We start from the raw sequence: 19381 nt of genomic DNA on the forward strand, positions 1-19381 counted from the left end.
TTTCTTTCTTTCTTTCTTTCTTTCTTTCTTTCTTTCTTTCTTTCCTTCTTTCCTTCTTTCCTTCTTTCCTTCTTTCTTCTTTCTTCTTTCTTCTTTCTTTCTTTCTTTTTTTCTCACTTGGTGTGGTATGAGACCCAGTTCATTATCTCTCCTATGGGATCTATCTTTCTTGGCAAGAAATGAAAAATTTAAAAACATTATAGTTTATTGTGGATGTGAGAAGCACCTGCTTGGTGTTAAGCTTACTAAGTGATGCCACCAAGCTGATTTTAGTGACCCTGAGGATTTTTCAATATCTAACATGTGGAGCATGACTCAGGGACCCTGGGATGTCAAGGAAGCATGGCAGTCATAGGCCTTCCTGGGAGATATTTTTTAAGGGACCTTAGAGGTCTAGAAGCCAGGCCCTGGAAACCAGCATTAAGATGTTCACACAAAAGAGAGCAGATCTATATTACTCTGTCTTTTTTGTAGGTGTTCTCTCTTGCTCACATTTAGCTGTACAGAATATGTTCTTAATCATCAACTGTTGCGTGAAGAAAGGTGGGATAAAGCCAGTCAGGGCTCCACTTTGAGATATAGGTGGTTGGTGTGCAAGAGGTTTTGTAGTGCATTGAGTCACACTACCCTGAAACTTGTTTAAGGGGCAAAGCTGGAGTCAGTCCAAACCAGAAGTTTTCAACCTTTTCCATAGCCCTTTTCCACTAAAAACCTGTTGTTGAAGCACACTGTGCAGAGATACAGAAGCTGTTCTGGTTGGAGCTGGAGGGAGCAGGACAGGCTCTCCAAAGCTGGCCTCTTTGTGCTTCGTTCCGCCTTCCAAACACCTCCTGCCCTGCTTCAGCATGTGGGCCATGCGGGTCAGTTTGCACAGACCAGAACCCACCCTAAGGAGGGTGTTGCCACTTTAAAGCCAGCCTCTATCCTGTTGAGCCAAAGGGTGATAACCTCTTAGAAGCCAGCGTAGCAAAATTCAGCTGCAAGAGCCATTATACTGAAAGAGAAAGACTGGAACCACGTGGGGTCAGCTGTCCTGTCCAATAGGCCTCACGTTAAGCAGGTTATTGGTGTGGGGCCACAGCAGTGAGGAAGGCGGTGAGGATTCAGCATAAGCAGTAAGGAGCTGCATGGGCTCAGGGCTGCCGTGGAGAATAAGAGCCAGGCAGACCGTGTGGGAAAGTGTTAGTGGTTCCCGGAGCCTTGGGACCTGCTAAAGGGACCTTGAAGATTGAACACCCCAACAGGGTGCCCCAGACAGAAGAATGGAATGAGGGAGGCTTTTAAGAGGCAATTTCTTTGTGTAGGATGCATTATAGGGAGCCAATATTCGGGAGCATGTGTGTGGGGATAGGGGGTGAGAGGGGGAGTTGAGAGGGAGGGTCATAAGAAACCCATGGAAACTGCTGCCAAATATCTCTTTTTACTCTGAACACTGATGTGGTCCCCCTCCCCCCCCCCGTTAATGTTTATACTTATCAGCGTTATTTATAATATCTCGTAACTGGAAGCAACTCAAAGGTCCAACAAGTAAATGGACAAATTGAGCTATATCCATACAGTCTAACAACAATAACGATTTACTGATACACACAACGTGAATTAATCTCAAACACATTATGTTAAGCAAAAGAAGCCAAACACAAAGGTGCTGAATGACTACATTTATATGAAATTTAAGAAAGGTAAAACTAAGTCGATTTAAAAAGTGAGAAAAAGTTTTTAAAAATCTCTGAAAAACCTTATTTTGCGCTCTCCTTTTTTCTGAGCACGTGTGGTTGCCTTGGGTAAGTTATCTGTGCTGTGAGGAAGCTTCACTTGTCTCAGAAAGAAAAGACAGTCCAGGAAGAGAGGACCCTGCTAATGGCCAGGTCAAAGGAGAGATACTCCCTCTAGGGGTTGGTTTGGAATTTACTGGTGACATTTTGGGGGGGATGTTTTTAAAAATTGAATATTTGGGGGTGACATTGGTTAATAAAATTATATAGATTTCAGGTGTGCAATTCTATAATACACCACCTGTATATTGTATTGTATGTTTACCACCCAAAATCAAGTCTCCTGTCACCATTTACCCCCCCTTTACCCTCTCCTACCTCCTCCTACCCTTCTTTCCCTCTGGTAATCACCACACTGTCTGTTACCTTCTCCATCAGCATAAAAGGCTGGTGGTTCTTCAAATATCCTAGCTCAGGGATGTTACCACATGTAAGATGCTGACTCTAACAAATGGGAAATGGCATATGACTATGAAGCCTGCAAGGCCTCATGCCCCTTCCTTCATTGAAAGTGCTCTGGGTTCTGCAGGCTAACAAATTTGGATGAAACAGTGAGTTTGATCAGCAATTTGTTAAATAAAAAGACCCAGTTGGATATTTTCAGGGACTTTGGATAGCCTTCACACAGGCAAAGGGAGAGTAAGGAAACATTGATATAAATGGCAACTTTATGAATTTCTTTCTCATTTTCCACAACAGAACTGTCAGTTTTAAGGTCTACTTGGTGAGGCCTGTTATGGGCAGCTCACACCGGGGAGCAGGTACATCAGCAATCACTCTATGTTCCTCACCCCATGTTCCCTCGAGAGTACCCCAGTTGCTCGAGGGCCACTCTTAGACATTTATCCTGCTTTATGTTTCTTTCTTTTTTTTTTTTTTTTTTTAAATGGGGAAGGCAGTACTTTTTTTTTTTTTTTTAAATATATCTTTATTGATTTCAGAGAGAGGAAGGGAGAGGGAGAGAGAGAGACAGAAACATCAATGATGAGAGAGTCATTGATCGAGCCCGCAACCCGGGCATGTGCCCTGACCGGGAATCGAACCCCGATAGCCTGGATCCCAGGTCGACGCTCAACCGCTGAGCCACGCCCGGCCAGGTTGCTTTGTGTTTCTTCTTAGCACTTATAACCATCCAAAATATTGTAATTTTTGTCTATTTATTTATTACCTCTATCCCCCATTAGAGCATATACTGGGTAAAAGCATGACATTTCTCAGTATTCTTCTTTGCAGTGTCTCTACCACCTAGAATGGTGACTGGAATGCATAGTATCATATGTCCTAAGTGTTTTATATGATCCTGTTTAATCTTCTTAACCCATGGGCTGGGTGTCATTTTTACCTCCATATTGCAAGGGAAAACTTTAAACTTAACTTGATCAAGGTCCTACAATGTGAACTGTGGAACCATGATTTGAAGTCGGGGCTGCCCGGCTTTAGAGACTTTAGGCTTTCAGTCTTACTTTCTTGTCTGCAAAGTTTCCATTGAATTAAAACCACTCTCTTGATGAGGAGAATCTTTTCAAGTGTTTTATTGCCAGTTGGTTTTGTGCTACTGGCTTGTCATAAAACTAGTAGGGTCACAGTAACTGGGGAGCTGGGTGTGGTGGTGTGGGTCTGGAGTCCTCATTACTCAGAGGGCTGGGCAGGAAGGTTCTTTTGAGCTCAGGAGTCCCTCTGGGTGTGGAGGTTTGAATAAGGAGGGGTTAAGCAGCGGAGCATTCAGAAGTTTGGGTACACAAGGGGGCAAAAATGTTGAGTTAATAAATCAACAATAAACCAACCCACAAAGGAAGAAATGAATGAATTAGTTGGTTCAGTAAAAGCATGTAAGGGCAGAGGGACTACCTTGTTTAACCCTGGCTGGGTTCTGATGAGAGGAGAGAAAAGCCTCAAGCTTCTTGTCTCCTCATTATTTTTTCTTCAGCTTTATTGAGTTATAACTGACAAAGAGAATTGTATATATTTAAGGTATATAGTGTGATGGTCTGATATATGTAAAAACATTCATCACTTCACATAGTTATCCCCCCCCTTTTTTTGGTGTGGTATGTAAAGGTATACTCTCCTAGCAAATTTCAAGTGTACAATACAGTATTATTAACTAAAGTCACATTATTAACTATAGTACATTAGATCTCCAAAACTTATTCATTTTATAACTAGAAGTTTGAGCCCTTTGACTAACATCTTTCCACCTTCCCCACCCCCCAGGCCCTGGAACCTATTTTACCATCTGGTTCTGTGGGTTCCCTCCTATTCTCTTTGCTTATTTCTACCACATGTTGGCTGGTCTAGACAGAGTAGAGGCTACGTGGAATACTTTAAGAGGTTTTGGTTGAGGTCTTGTACTCCCCTTTTTTAATTTGGTGAGAGGACTCCTTTTGAAGTCATCTCAATGAAGTTATGAATGCTGGCTTACAACTTAGTAGGCTTATGACATTGAAAAGAGTGCATACAGATGGCCAAGAGACATATGAAAAAAATGCTCAGTCATGAATCATCAGAGAGATCCAAATAAAAACCACAGTGAGGTATCACTTCACACCTGTCCGAATGGCTGCCATCAGCAAATGTTGGCGAGGATATGGAAAAAAGGGAACCTTCATACTCTGCTGGTGAGAATGCAGACTGGTGCAGCCACTATGGGAAACAGTACCGAGTTTCCTCAAAAAATTAAAAATTGAACTGCCATTTGACCCAGTGATCCCACTTCTAGGAATATATACTAAGGAACCTGAAACACCAATCAGAAAAAACTTATGGACCCCTATGTTCATAGCAGAGCAATTCACAATAACTAAGATCTGGAAACAGCCCAAGTGCTTATCAGTAGATGGGTGGATTAAACAGCTGTGGGACATTTACACTGTGGAATACTATGCAGCTATGAAAAAGAATGATCTCTTATCCTTTGGGACATCATGGGTGGACCTGGAGAGCATTATGCTAAGTGAAATAAGCCAGTCAGAGAAAGGCAAGTACCACATGGCCCACTCATACATGGAATATAATGAACAAAATAAACTGATAAACAAAATAGATCCAGAGACATAGAAGCATGGAACAGACTGAGGGATCTCAGAGGGAAGGTGGGGGTGGGGGAGTGGGTGAGGAGAGATTCATCAAAGAACTTATATGTTTATATGCATAACCTATGGACACAGACATTGGTGTGGGGAAGGCCTGGGGGTGGGGTGGGTGAGGGGGAGAGGGAATCAGTGGAGGAATAAAAGGGGACATCTGTAATACTTTCAACAATAAAGATAATTTTTTTTAAAAAGCTATAAAAAATAACTTTCCCTTCTGTACTTCAATATCTCTCACCATATAATGAAGAAAGATTCTTTATTCCCTTATGATGTTACCAGGATGAAACGAAATTGTATAGAACACACACACACACACACACAGTGCTTAGTCTCGTGCCTATAGCTCAGTAAATATGGCTGTCATTTATTGTGGCGGCAAAGGCAAAAACAAAAACAAAAACTAAGAGGGGATATATATCCCAACTGAACTGTCATGATTAACATGATAAATGTGGGCAAACAATTGTCAGAGTAGCAGCTTGTCTTCCTCTTCCACTTATATTCTAGTAAGACATTTTTTCAACATCTTGCATTATCTTACTGAAGGATAGGGCCTTTTGATAGCTTCTGCATTTCTTTTATCCTTGGGTTTTTTAGGATGTCTTATTTTGATTAATGTTCTTTAGATAGTAATAGATTCTTCACTTTTTCCTCAGTTGCTTTGAAGGATTTACAGGATCTTGCTATTTTAATGTGTAGATGCTGGACACGGGAGTGATTGTTCACAGATGTTATATTTGACAGTGAGGTGGCAGAAGCACACAGATGTTTCTGGGGTTAATTGCAGGTTCCTTATATTACAAAAACTGGGTGCCCACACGAAGAAGATATGAATACCCGATAAACTCCAAATTAGAGTCACCCAAAGCTTTCTTCTTCTAGACCTTTCATAATAATTCTATCTGTATATTGTGGGGTCTGCCTGGCAAAAGTGATGAGAGGATTGGGAAATATACAGAAAAGTGAATGAGCTTATTTAATATTTAGGAAAATGTACAGTTTTGAGTTGACTTTGAAATAGAATGCATTTTCTTGTGATGGTGACATGGGTTATAAAAAGCCAATACAATTTCTTAATGTTTTGTGAGCCAGATTACATGTGTAATGTATCACTTCTGGGCTGAGGGAGTTCAAATCTAGTGTGCCCCTTCCATTTATCTCTTCCCTTGGAGTGACTGTGTAGAAAGTCATGCACCCCAGATGGCATAGATGAAAGATGCAGGGAGGCTGCAGTACCCATACGAGACTTTATGTGAGAGTAATAAGCCTCCACCGTGCAAAGCCACTGAGGTTTGAAGTTTTATCTGTTATTGCAGCACAGTATGGCCTATCCTGACTAATTCAGGGGGATTAAGGAAATGCTCATTAGATAAAGCCCCGAGAGAAGAAAAGGAGGTGCAGAAACAGAAGTCAGAATAAGGTTATTATTCAGAGGTTGACCTGAGTTTGAGTTCAGGGTCAGCCACACCCTGTGACTTTACGTAACACCACTAAACCTGTTTTCTCATCTGTAAAGTGGACGTTAAAATAGCATATACTTCAGAAGGTTGTGATAAATGCTGAACTACATCTTTAAAAAATATAAAGAATGTTTTATTCCCTGAAAGTGAAATAAATTCATCAGTCTATTGGAGTTCTCATACAGGATCAGAAGAATTCTCCCACTAAAGGAGACAGTGGGCAATAAAAACAAAGCCGTATACCAATTAGGTCCTCTAAGTCTCATTTATTCTATATGCCAGGTGTGCCAGTAATCATTACCTATAATTTTAGCAATTGTCCCAGATAGTGTTCTGATTGGCTTTGCTGGGGTTATGTGCCTAACTCCACACCACCATCGTCGAGCCCAGGAAGATAAAATCTCTGATTGACTAGATTTGACTTAAAACCCATCCCAGAAGTTAGAGGAAGTACATGGGTTCCAACTTCCCCAAACTATATGGATAAGCATGGAGAAAAACAGGTTCCCCAAGCACATGCTAAGCTAGCAAAACAAAACAACCAGCAACATGTGCCAGAAACCCTCAAGTCATGTCCAACCTGAAGATACAAATAGTTTATGTTGGAAAAGTTGCAGGTAGCTTGACAGTGGGGCACGTCTCGGTCTACGGATTAGCAACCCTGGGTGCTGATCATGACGCTGCCACTGACTAAGCTCTCGAAGCCTCAATATTTTTGTCTATATAGTGAAAGGCCTGGGATTAAAATGTATACTAGATCCCTCACCACTTACAACCCCACGGCAGGTTTAGAAAGATTTTGTCTGTTTCTAGAGGGAGGAGTTTGACTTTGTGGTGATTTTATTCTGACTTCCTCCTCAGATCTATGGCAAACAATCTGTCACACTAACAACAACCAAACAACCCTGGGAAGTTCGTTGAAATGTGGACAACTTACAGAAATGTAGTTTCAGTGCTTCCCTTTGACTTGCAGGATATAATCATGGCATAGCTACCTTCAGTTCTTTGGATCTAAAACAAACACCTTATAAACCAAGAGATTGGATGGGACTTTTATAAACCTAGCAAAACCACTCTTTTTCTTTAAATTACACCATCTACCTTATGGGAAAATCCTACCTAGTTTTCCCTTCCAGAATGTGACTCAGAATGATTGAAGGGAAAAAATGATAGCGCAAAGAGAGAATATCCTTCAATCTTTTAATATCCTCTGCACAGTCATTTTCTGCCTATTCTTGCAGTTGGAGATCACAGGATTCTTGACATCCTAATAGCACCTCATGCCAATAAAGTCGAGGCTGCCTTTTTGTTTGATGTTGTTCAGAACATGCAATTATACCAAGGGCAGGTTGCAGCTAAACATTTTCATCTACCCCCAGCCCTTTCTGCCTGGAGAGGAGCTTCGGCAGACCTCTCCATTTCAGTTATACACAAAGAGGTCTGGGATTTGCAAGGATCGCAGGGTTTATATTTCAGAATGCTCATTGCTGTAAGTCCTGTTTAGGGGAGGGTTTCGGGCTCTTTAATAACCATCATTTTGCTTCTAGGATTTGTTTGGATGAAAGATCCAGATATTTCCATGGTGTCCCACTTCCATCACCATTCAGACATTCTTTTAGAGTGTTTCTTCATCTTTTCTACATGATTGGATTTGTGATCAAATTCTCAGGCCCCAAACAGAGAGGACTCTGGGATGTCCAGATGGCACTCTCCGATTTGTCCCTTCCATTCTTACGCTGTCCCCGCAGACCCTGTTCTATGTTCTGTGCAGTGCTAGAAATGGTGAGAGGACATGAAAGAGTTAGCAGGCAGGATTTGAAGGGGAAATAGAGCATCCCCTAAGGAGTGAACTTATGGGGTCATTATTCCAGTAGCAGTGAGACCCGTATCCCTTACATGCACCCATTCCCCGTGCAGAACTAACACCATGCAGCTTATGGGTGACATGAAGGAGAAATGCCACCTCACCTCAGTGCATAAGAACCACCTTCCTTTCTTCTTTCCTTTCCTTCCCCAACAGTGAATTGATGTCCTTTGCCATAGCTGCTTCTCTGGCAGGCTCTGACTTTAAAAGTACAGTGAGAGAAAGAACAATTCTTAATGTTGGGGGCCCCGTCTCGGAGCCTGAGGAATCAAATCAAAAGTTTCCCCATAATCTTTGTGCCATGGCGCCTTCCCTGTGTGATTCTGATCAAGTCTGTAAATCTCTCAGAAGTTAAGATTTCTTATATAGTCCCTGGGATAACAATACCTTCCCAGCTCACCTCATGAGATGTTACCAGAATCAAATACAATAACGTGTGTGAAAGTGCCCTAGGAAACACAGCAAAAATGTTAACTGTCATGACTGATGGAGCAGCTAACGATTCACTGCTAACTTTTACGAATCTCAGACTATGAGCTGAAGACCATGCTAAATTAGTTCATTACATGGATTAATTCTCACAAGTCTCTGAAGCTGGTACTCTCAGGTATCCATTTCACTGATGAGATGGAGAAAGGGAAGCCTAGAATAGTTATTCTAGCCAAAGTGGCACAATTATCCACATCAGAGTCAGGAGCTGGCTCTTTGAAGCAAGCCTGTGTGCCGCTGACGTTAGCGCTCTCAGGCGAAATCTCCGCAGGACCCCTCGGAGGGATGGAAGGCCCGCCTGCGGTGAGGAGGGCGCGCTTCTGCTCCGCTGCGCTTTCCTTCGGCACCTGCAGCGTGTGCAAAGACAAGCGGCCCTGGTTCTGTCTCAGCCTCCATTCCCTGATCCCAGGATCCAAGCCCTTTCCATCATCCCCAGAGCTAGAGGCCTGGGAGGAGCAAAAGGCAAAACCCGGAGTCGTGGCCAATGCAACATACACGTTTTACAAATAAAACATATTTTTGGGAAGCGTAACCAGAGCATGCAAAAGAACAGGGTGTCAGAGTGCAAATTCATTCTATAAGTTTTATTGGAACTCCTAATAAGTGCTGAGGATTGTACTGGATCTAGGAACGTAAAACAAAAGCCAAATCTCGGCTTGTCGTTTCTCAGCCTAACTGTGAGGCGAGCGAGTAAACAGAGGGTGAGAGTTGGGAACGATGACTTCTAAGTGAGAGGTTAACTGAGTGTGCTATGGGACATACAGGACAGGCAACTAATGGGGAGAGTGGAAGGGACAATTGTGTGGGAGGGAGGCTTCTGGGTGAAGGTGACCACTGACTTAAGCCGTATAGAAACACTGCCAACCTTAACACAATAATAAAATACAGTTCTTCCTCCCCCTTCAGCATCCATGCAACAAATCACCCTGTGTTTTCATTCCTCATTTCTCCAAATCTTGCGCTGATTTTTCCCTTAGCCATAATTTAGCTATAAAAGAATCTTAAATCTAAATACTTCCTTCTCTACCCTTTCCCTTAAGACTTGACTTACCTAAAAACTGGCGCTCTTCTTATTATTGCAGATGAGCCCTAATCTAATTTTTTTATCTTTGAAAATCATCTGAAAGTAGCTTAAAAGGCTTGATGTTATAGAAATGCCATGATCACTTCACGTGGCTGCATAAGACCTGCGACACTAGATTTGTGGAGATCATTGTTTTGAACATCTCTGGGCAGAGAATTTTATAATACTTACTCTCATATATAATATAAGTAAATATAATATTATTTTTATATATTTACCCAGTTCCCTCCAGTGCTAACATCCTGTAAAGCCTCTAGGACAATATCACAACCACACAATAACACAAATGCTGCCTCCTCCGTGAAAGCCACTCCAGGGGGAAACCACTTTGCTCCTCCAAACAACTGCAGATTTTGTTGCTATTGATCTTATCATACTCTGTATATTCTATCTTTTATTTCCATCATTCTGTGCATATTTCTCATCTCCACTATTAGAGTTAAGCAGTGTAAAAGCAAGATCTTTCACTTTTCTATGAAGCAAATAATGTCTGAAAGACACCTAGAAAGGTATTTGCACAGAACAAAGACTTAATATTCATTATTTCTTTTGCAGCTTATGGTATTTTGAACACAGTAGACTTCCAATAACTGTTAAGTAAATGTAATAGATTTTAATTTTTGTGGCTAAATTATGGCCCTTTGCCTTGCAGGTGATTGTAACTAATTTGTATTATTCGAGAACTTATAAAAAAACTATCACTTAGAACTTTTTCTTTCCTAAACAAAAAGGAGTAAATAAAATACATACAACCAAATGCAACAGTGGGGTTACATAATCTTGGACAAAAGGAAAAAATATATAATAAAGTACAACAATAAATGTTATATATTTAATGAAATATCAATCAAACATCTCTAGTGCCACCTGGGACACAGGCAGTGACACCAAACAAGCAGTCAGAACACAGAAGGCATTAGCCAAGTTGTGCGGGTGGTAATTTAGTGGCCTTCCAAGCGTCTCTCGATGTCTCCACGCCACTGTGAAATGAAGTTACTGGGCTAGAAGAACACTGGGTTCTTTTTCAGCTCTGACATTTTGTGGTTATGTGACTGTGGAATGACTGAACAGAGAGCGCAAATACTAAGCCATGTGCTTTTAAGTTCACTAATCCTTCCCATTGAACTCATGTGGGCTGAGTCTCTGAATCAGCCACTGGCGACCGACGTCATTGTGGGCTCCTGCGCTGCATTTGAAACCAGCCTTTTCTGTTTGTTGTTCACTTTGTTCCACGGTCCCGACTATTAACTTAAAGATTAACCGTGATGACTGGAAACTCAGCGGTGAATGGCAGTTGAATTCATTTAATTAGAACTTACTCCACTTTGGTATTAAATGTATTTAAATTCCTAACCTCAACTCTAAGGGAAGTTTTTCTGCACTCATTCTTCTCCACCCTGTTCTTTCTTTGATGGTAAATTTTAACCTTTATCGAAGGAAATTATTATTTTTATTATTTAATGATGGAAGGGATGGACAAATCACTAGTATGAGGTCCTAACTGAGATTAACTTAACAGCTACGACACTGGGAGAATAAGAAAAAGAACATGTTGAAGGTACAAAGTCAATGTTAAGAGAAAGATAATTTCTTTGGAGTCTAAAGAGGCTTTTTTGTTGTTGTTGATATTGTTGTTATTAATATCAAGTCATTCATCGGTAGATTAGTAACATGTATTAGGCACTTGTTATATCTTAGGAATCCTACTAAGTGTTTTACATTATTTCACTTAATAGAATAACCCAATTAGATAACTACTGTCATTAATTCCTTTCTGCAGATAAAGGAGCTCAAATTTAGGAAGGTTATGTGTCTTGTCTCAAATCCCAAGGAGAGTGCAGAGCAGGAATTTGAAACCAGATTGCTTGGCATTAAGGACCATGTTATTATGTAGAACATATTGTTTCCCAAATATCAACAGCCACCATTATCTGTTGAATTATTGCTAAATGAGAAAGGCTTAATAATTGTCTAACATACAGTTTTTCTTCAAAATTGTCCAAGGGAGAAAACATATTTTTCAGCCTATATAAACGTTCTTGTTTGTTTATCATGGCAGATGATAATTAATAAACAAATCTTAAAATAAAACATCTATTCTGTAAAACTATTCAACCCTCTTTTTTCTAATTCTTGTTAACTCAGTAATTCTAAGTTTTGGTGTCCCCTAGATTTCTCTCCTGTCCAAGGCAGTGCTAACCAACCTGACTAAATATTAAGTGTGTTTATGAGTTCTATTGCCATTATAAAGGACTAGTAAGACTGGAGGAGGCCATGATAAGTAAATGCAATGCACTATCCTAGATTAAATTTTGGATCAAGGGGAAAATGGCATAAAGGACATTAGTGGGACCATTAGAGAAAAGTATATGTGGATCGTGTGTTAGAGATTAGTATTTTGTCAGTGTTAGATAAACACTGACAAATTAGATAATGGTTTTGTGAAAATATTATCTTGTTTCCAGATATGTTTTCAATGCCTTGCTCTCTCTCTTCTCTTTCTGGTAATCCTGTGATGCCCATGTTGATATGCTTCACATTGTCCCAAAGGTCCCTTAAACTATTCTCATTTTTTAAAGTTCTTTTTTCTTTTTGATGCTCTGATTGGGTGTGTTTTGCTACCTTGTCTTCCAAGTCACTGATTAGATCCTCTGCTTTATCCAACCTACTGTTAATTCTTTCTAGTGTATTCTTTATTTCAGCTATTGTGTTCTTCATTTCTGACTTTTTAAAAATGGTTTCTATGTCATTTTTCATGCTGTTGTAGTTTTAAGTTCTGTGAGCATCCTTATAACGATTTTATTGAACTCTATGTCTGGTGCTTGGCATGACCTCCCTTTGTATACGCCCCTTGTGGGATCCTGCTCTGACGTTGTCTGAAGATGGCCACTGGTTGTCTTGGTTCTGGAGCCTCTTGGGAGGGATTCTGGTGCAAGCTAATGTTAGATGCTGCCTGTGACTGGCCCTGGGTATCCTGTTTGGAGCTACTAATGGCTGCCTCTGCTGGGCCTGGGTATGTGCACCAAGGCTGGCTTTTACCAACCAGGCCCAAGGTCAGGTCAGCAAGAGTCCCAAGGATCCCCAAGATCCGCCTCTGCTTACCTCTGCCTGCCAATTGCCTATTAGTCTCAGTTACTGAAAGAACCTCTGGCAGTACTCAAGTTGCATGAGGTAGGTTCTTAGTGAGTCACCAGGTAGGGGCCAATGGTGTTCACCAGATCTATGCAGATCTATGCAGTGCTAGGTCTGAGGCCACTCAGCAAATGTCCCAGACTATACCAAGTTTAGCTGCCACCCACTGGTTACTCACACACCTTTGTGATGGTGCAGGGTCTCAGAGAGTCATCAGGGTGAGATAAGCAAAGTTTATCAGGCTAACTAGACCTAGATTTGGCCATGTGAAGGGAGGGTTCTGAACCATTGGGATGTGCATGAGAAAAATGGCCCCCGACTTAGAGCCCAGAACTAAATCTGTCCTAGTTTCTACCAGAAGCTCAGTCTCAGCAGGGCAGGACCACTGGGAGTCAGGATGGGGCTAATGGATCTCCAATGAGGGGAAAGTGCCAGTCAGGCTTAGGGGTGGTGGAGGTAGTGACCCCTCCCCAGAGCAGCACAACTCAGTCATCCCAGATTTTGCCGACTTCCACAGGGTAGAACCACCAGGAATCAGGAGGGTGGGGCTGCTGAGAGCCCAGGGAGTTGGGCTAGTGTATCTCTAGTGACATGGAGGCCCCAGTCAGGTTCAGGAAAAAATGGGGGTAACAGACCCACCCCAAAACCACACAACTCAGTCACTGACATCCCCTGAGTCTACCCAGACTTCTACATCCCTGCCCAGCAGCTGACTCCTCAGCAGGGTGAAAGCTCTACATGGTGGGGCAACAGTGAGTCCAGAGTGTGGAGCTATTGCATTCCCTTCTCCCCACCAGGCTGATGCCATATGGAGGGGAGTGCTCCACCCAAGAAAGATAGTATCTGTGGTATGCGAGAGGAACTCAGCACAGGATTCCTGGCAGCTGTCTCTTCAGCTCTCATCAGAGCCACAAACTTCAGTCTCTCTTCCCATGACTATAATCCTCTCCTCCTTCCCCCAGGGCCCAGAGTGAGTGGCTGTGAACAATATTTTGTGCATTGTCCCTTTAAAAGCTCACCTTTGTCTCTTATAGTCTCCGGTCCCTCCCTGGCAGACAGAATTCCCAAAGATTTTCATAGTCAGATATTATGTGGGCACCTCTTCCCAGTTCTGGTGCTCTGGAGCAGGGAGCCCGGTATGGGGTTGAAACCACATGCTTCTCAGGAGGAAACTTTGCAGCTAAGATATCCCTCTGGAATCTCAGCCATCACCCATAAGAGTGGAGACAGCCTTTTTCACATCCCTACCCTTCCTACCAGTCTTGATGTGACTTCTTCTATAAATCCTTGGTTATAAGATTTCTCTTTAGCTAGTCTTCAGTTTTTTATTCAGGCTAATTGCTCTATATTTTAGTTGTAATTTAACAACTACATAATTCAAACTAAAGTTAGCTGCAATTTTAGTTTGAACCTCCCAGTTTGGTCCTGGGAGGAGGTGAGTGTAACATACATCTACTCCACAGCCATCTTGGACCCTTAAGATTCTTTCACCACCAAAATAGGGAGGTTCAAACGCCATCTCCAGAAAACATTTTTTAAAATTCCAAAGTAAACCAGAAAATGAAGTTCTAATTGGGAACTTGTGCTGCATGTAAAAACATAACCTGGTTATTTGACATACTCTGAAAATGCCACCAAAATATAAAAGTTTAGTTGTTAGTACATGTGTACTTGTAAAGGTTCAAGTGAAATTCCTTGGTCAAAAGATTACAAGCATTACTCAGGGAAAGGGGCATTTGGGGTTCATCATTTCCTCCCAAATTATGTGAAGAAATAGTTAAAATTCTTTACTTTGGTTAGCCCTATTTTCAGTTGGCCACAAAAATTTAAGAAAAAATGTTTCCTCCTATTTCTCCTTGGCTGTTTTAAAATAAATTTAGAAGCATATAGCCTAAAAAATGGGAAGGGGGTGGGGAAGGACATTGGACATTTGAGAATCCATATCTAAGTCCTGATATTGTCTCTTAACGAACAAATACTTCCAAGTTCTGTGACTTAGTCTGGTATTGCTGAAAATAAAAAATGCTTTCTGCCATGTGGATATTGAGGACAATGAGATCACATATGTTTTTGTATTTCCTGCAGCACATGGACTAATAAAACACCTTTAGCTTTTCAAGGTTTAAAGAATTATTGCCAGTGTGGCTTTATAAATTGGGGAAAAAGGAATACAAATAATGTCTGCAGGCTCACAACGAGCCAATATAAAGCAGATATTTTCTGTTTAATCCTGTAATGTCTTATTTATACAGTGAAGTTTAAATTTTCAAATACTTAAACTTGCATCTGGCTTTTGTCTTGTTCTGTGTTCAGCCCTCTTTGTTATACATTTAAAAAATGTTCTGGTGTGATGCCATTATAATATTAACTTGCCTACCTATTAATTTATTTACATATGTTTTTAAACACATCTTTTAAAAATGTAGACACTGTCTGGTTTTCATAAAACACAACCCTCCTCTGTATTTGGATATTTTCCCCTCTCAATGTCCAAAGATCTTTCAGGTCTCCCTAAGACTCTGATTCCCCCAGTTTTCAAAATGGTAATTATGTCCCAAAATTTACAGTACAGTTCAGAATGCAAATCTTATAGGTCCATACAATTTTGAGAAACTCTTGTAATTGGAGTTGAAATTATTTCAGGTCTAGAAGCTAATAAATTTTATTCATTCACACACTGTTGCACTCTACTGTGGCAATTATTAAAATGTCCTAATAATAGTGTCACTGAAGTACCTATTAATGTTAAAATGGTAAACTTAATTATTTATATAGTATCTGAAACTGGAAAAAAAAAAGTTATCCTAAAGATTACTAGTCTTAAGTTTTAAAATGTTGTATTAAGAATATTTTAGAATATGTGCAGTAATACACATAAAATTATTAATTTCTTTTGTTTCCTTCATGGGAGTGTGCACAGAAGCTCTTTATCTGAGGGAATAAATATGTAAGTATGGTCCAGTTAGTTTTATACAGAAGACATCTGCTCCCTGCTTGATCCCCAGACATTTCCTCAGAACACTCAGCGCTACCTTGTTGCAGAGAGCAGCATCTTCCAACATGGGCTTCTTAGTGTTAACTGGTGTTAAATGAGGGTGGAGAGAAGGCATGTTCTCTGGTTAAATAAATTTTTTGGGAAAAACTGTGTGAGCTTTGTAGGGCTACTCAGAACCTGGAATGTGCCAATATTCAATTTGAAACTCCAAGAGGGGAAAATATTACATATGCATATCAAATTTTTCCAGTTTTTTTTTTTCTAATAGAACCTGTCCTGAGAGACTATGCTGTGGAATCTCTTTCTCCTTTTGTCACTGCAAATCAATAATCAATTAAGGGTCATATAAAGCCAAATTTCCTTCATGAGGCCATTCTCAATTCCTGCAGTTAGAGGTCATCATTATCCCTTTGGCACATTACTGCACTCTCATGCTTCTTAGAATTCTCATTTCTATTATAAACCCCTTTCATTTCTTTCTTTCCTCTCTTCTCCCCCCACCTCCTTCCTTCCTTCCTGATGGCATCTTTGTACTCCACTAAATTAAAGCACCCTGAGATGATTGAACATCCACTATTCCCCTGTTTTCTATAAGACCTAACACAGTGCTTTATGTGTTTTAATCCTAGAACTTTGTAGGAACTCAATAAATGCTTGCTGAAGCATTTATCTCAAATGTTTGCTATTGATTTCAGGAATTCCTCTGGAAAATAAAATATGTTTCTTTATCCATTTGAGAATAAGTAGATCAGACTTTCATTTTTAAATGTATCTTTACGCTCAAGTTAACACTGATTTAGAGTGACAGGGAGAATAATTCACCATAACCAAGACTTCTACTTTAAAAAAAAAATCAAACTTAACCTGAATCATGCAAGGTTGTTTTTATTAAGCTTTATGATTAGATTACAGCTAAGTATTTCAGGGATTACTTCATTTGAGAAGAAGACAACACATTGTTGGAAACATTTCAACAATTCTAAGGACTTCACAACTACTGGGAACAGAGCACATCTACTCTGCAGTTAACAGGCACGTTAAGTATGTCAAGGGGCTGTTAATGGGAAGAAGCTAAGTGACAACTGGTCCTCTTCTACACAATGATTATCCTGGACAAGTAGCTACAAAGAAAAGCACATGACTGCTATGGAACTAGAGATATCTTGCATCTAAATCCATTCTTCTTATTACAGATAGGACTTGGAGGTCACATACCAGAAGATAAATGATTCAGTATAAGGTATATGTCAAGTATTCTATGCGTAGTATTAATGCTGATATGATTAGCTTATGTTTTAAAAAAATCAAGAAAACAACAATTTTGTATTTGAAACCCACCATAATATATTAGTGACTGTAAGAGATGCTTAGCCATTGAGGACTCTTCTCTCTGTCCTTGTAGCTTCTTTATGAGTTCTTCTGAGAAATTTTCATTGTGACCGTCTTAACCTCTGTGTACTCGTGGAGACCGTATTCGCCCCTAGAGAGAGTGGGGGGAAATCCCACAGAATTTAGCACAGCAGTACAAAATCTACTATAGTCCGTGATTTGGTACAAGTTTGTTCTTGCTTATCTGACTAGGAACAATGGAAGGTATTTTCTGTGTACAGAAGCATTTCAAACAGCAGCTAGCCAACCAGAAGATATCTGGTGTTACATAAATCTCCTTGTGGGGAAAATTTCAAACAAATTTTTTTGGGGGCATTTTAAATGGATCATGTGCACTCAGTTGATTTTCACAGAAATTGTCCATTTCTGACATTGTTCTCCTTGACTATAAAGGAACTCACCACATACACACCCAGAAATTCTAGTTTAGGTTAAAATAAATAAGATCAGATATAGTACAAGGAGAGAAGTAGTAATATGCAGGGTAGGGAAAAAGTAGGTTTGCAGTTGTTCACATGGAAAAATAATATAAGTAAATAATAATACAAGAATAAACAATGTTTCACATACTCACAATTGTACACCTCTGTTTGCCTCACCCTGCATAATCATTCGGGTCGTATAGAAAAATTAGTAAATTCAAGTATAGTTTAGCTGAGTTATTTACCATATGTGATTAGCCCACAAGAGATGAGGGGGTTAAAAGTGACCATGATCCCATCTTCATTCTAACATGCTCTAATAGAGGACATGGAACAAAATATTTTTAGCTGTAGTTTTAACAATATCTTTTGATTTTTGATTCTTGGAAAAATAAAAAATTTGATCTATTGTTAGAGGTTTTTCTTTCTTTTTTGTTTGTTTGTTTTGTTTTTAAGAAGGGGAAAGGGTTCATCGGCCTAAATTCAGGCCTTTTGGACTTTTTGTGGTTGCTGGGTTTTCCTGCTCATCCAGCCCCTGCCATTTGCTTATACAGCTCTTACATCCAATCCAAATGACCAGGCATTCACCTGGGTCAATCAATTGGGACCCTGGTATCTTGTTATCAGGTTTATCAAGGCCTCCTACCAGTTTTCAAAACTGACTATGACTTACCTTTTTTACAGAGATAAGTAAAAAGACCAGGCAGTTATTCTCTGTATTATTTTGATCAGAGCATTGAATTACATGTGCCTACGAGAAGTCTTAAAATCATAACACTAATGCACATGTAGGCTTACAGAGGAAAAAGACCTTGATCCTTTCTACCCCTCCCTTCTGGTGATGTAGCCAGGTATGCAGAAGACATCTCTTTCTCCTGGGTAACCTAATCCTCTTACCCTGATTATTTTCTTGGGCCATTAAGCTTCTGAAAATGCTTCTAAAAGCTTCAATGAGCATGTTCTTCAAAGTAATTAAAGGGTTTAGCCTCAGTTGTCTGAAACCCATTAAAGGATAGTATTTTATCTCACAAAGTTAGATAAATTAATCCACAATTTTGGCCAATAGGCTTTCCATTGTGTTTTGGGTCACAGGACACTTGAAACTGCCAGGACTGTAGTAAGTGTGATTGTTTTCATACTCAGGATGAAGTCAGTCTTGCTCCTGAACATACCTATGCATATATTATGTCTATGATATAACACAAAAACATCTCTTTATCTTATTCATCTGTGGGTGACTAGTTCTGTGCTTCTAAAATCTTTAATATGCCAATAACCTGGGACCTGACAGGATGCTGGTTCTGTTTCAGGAGGTCTGGAGAGAGGCTTGAGACTCTGCATTTCCAATAAACTTCCCAGTGATACCCTCTAGGACCTTCACTGTAGTAACAAGTTGCATCTGTTTTCCACTCTGGACCCAGAAATGAGCCTGATACTAATTAAGTAGAGAGGAAATGTTTGCTGAACTAACTTGCAAATAAAATCAAGCAAAAGTACTCATGTGAGCTCTCTCTCTAAGGCCAGTAGTTAATAACATTTTCATGTTCACCTTTTCAAAAGGGACAGGAGGAAAGAAATATCGTATAGGGTGCTGAGAGCCAATCAAAGTTTGAAATGGCATACTAGTTAAGTCTCAAGTTACATTAACCTAAATAAAAATTAGTGCAGTTACACAAAGG

At 40.2% G+C, this 19381-nt stretch overlaps 1 protein-coding gene across 1 annotated transcript in view; it reads right to left on the reverse strand.

The window, feature by feature from the left end:
- Positions 1-16795: 16795 nt before the first annotated feature.
- ALDH1A1 (aldehyde dehydrogenase 1 family member A1) overlaps positions 16796-19381 on the reverse strand; it is a 48930-nt gene continuing 46344 nt past the window's right edge. The window contains exon 13 of the mRNA XM_016206668.2: positions 16796-17371. Coding sequence (XP_016062154.1) covers positions 17299-17371 — 73 coding nt within the window. The 3' untranslated portion in view covers positions 16796-17298. The remainder of the gene's footprint in view (positions 17372-19381) is intronic.

This window comes from Miniopterus natalensis, chromosome 12 (assembly GCF_054644295.1).
Source record: "Miniopterus natalensis isolate mMinNat1 chromosome 12, mMinNat1.hap1, whole genome shotgun sequence".
Classification (NCBI taxonomy): Eukaryota; Metazoa; Chordata; class Mammalia; order Chiroptera; family Miniopteridae; genus Miniopterus; species Miniopterus natalensis.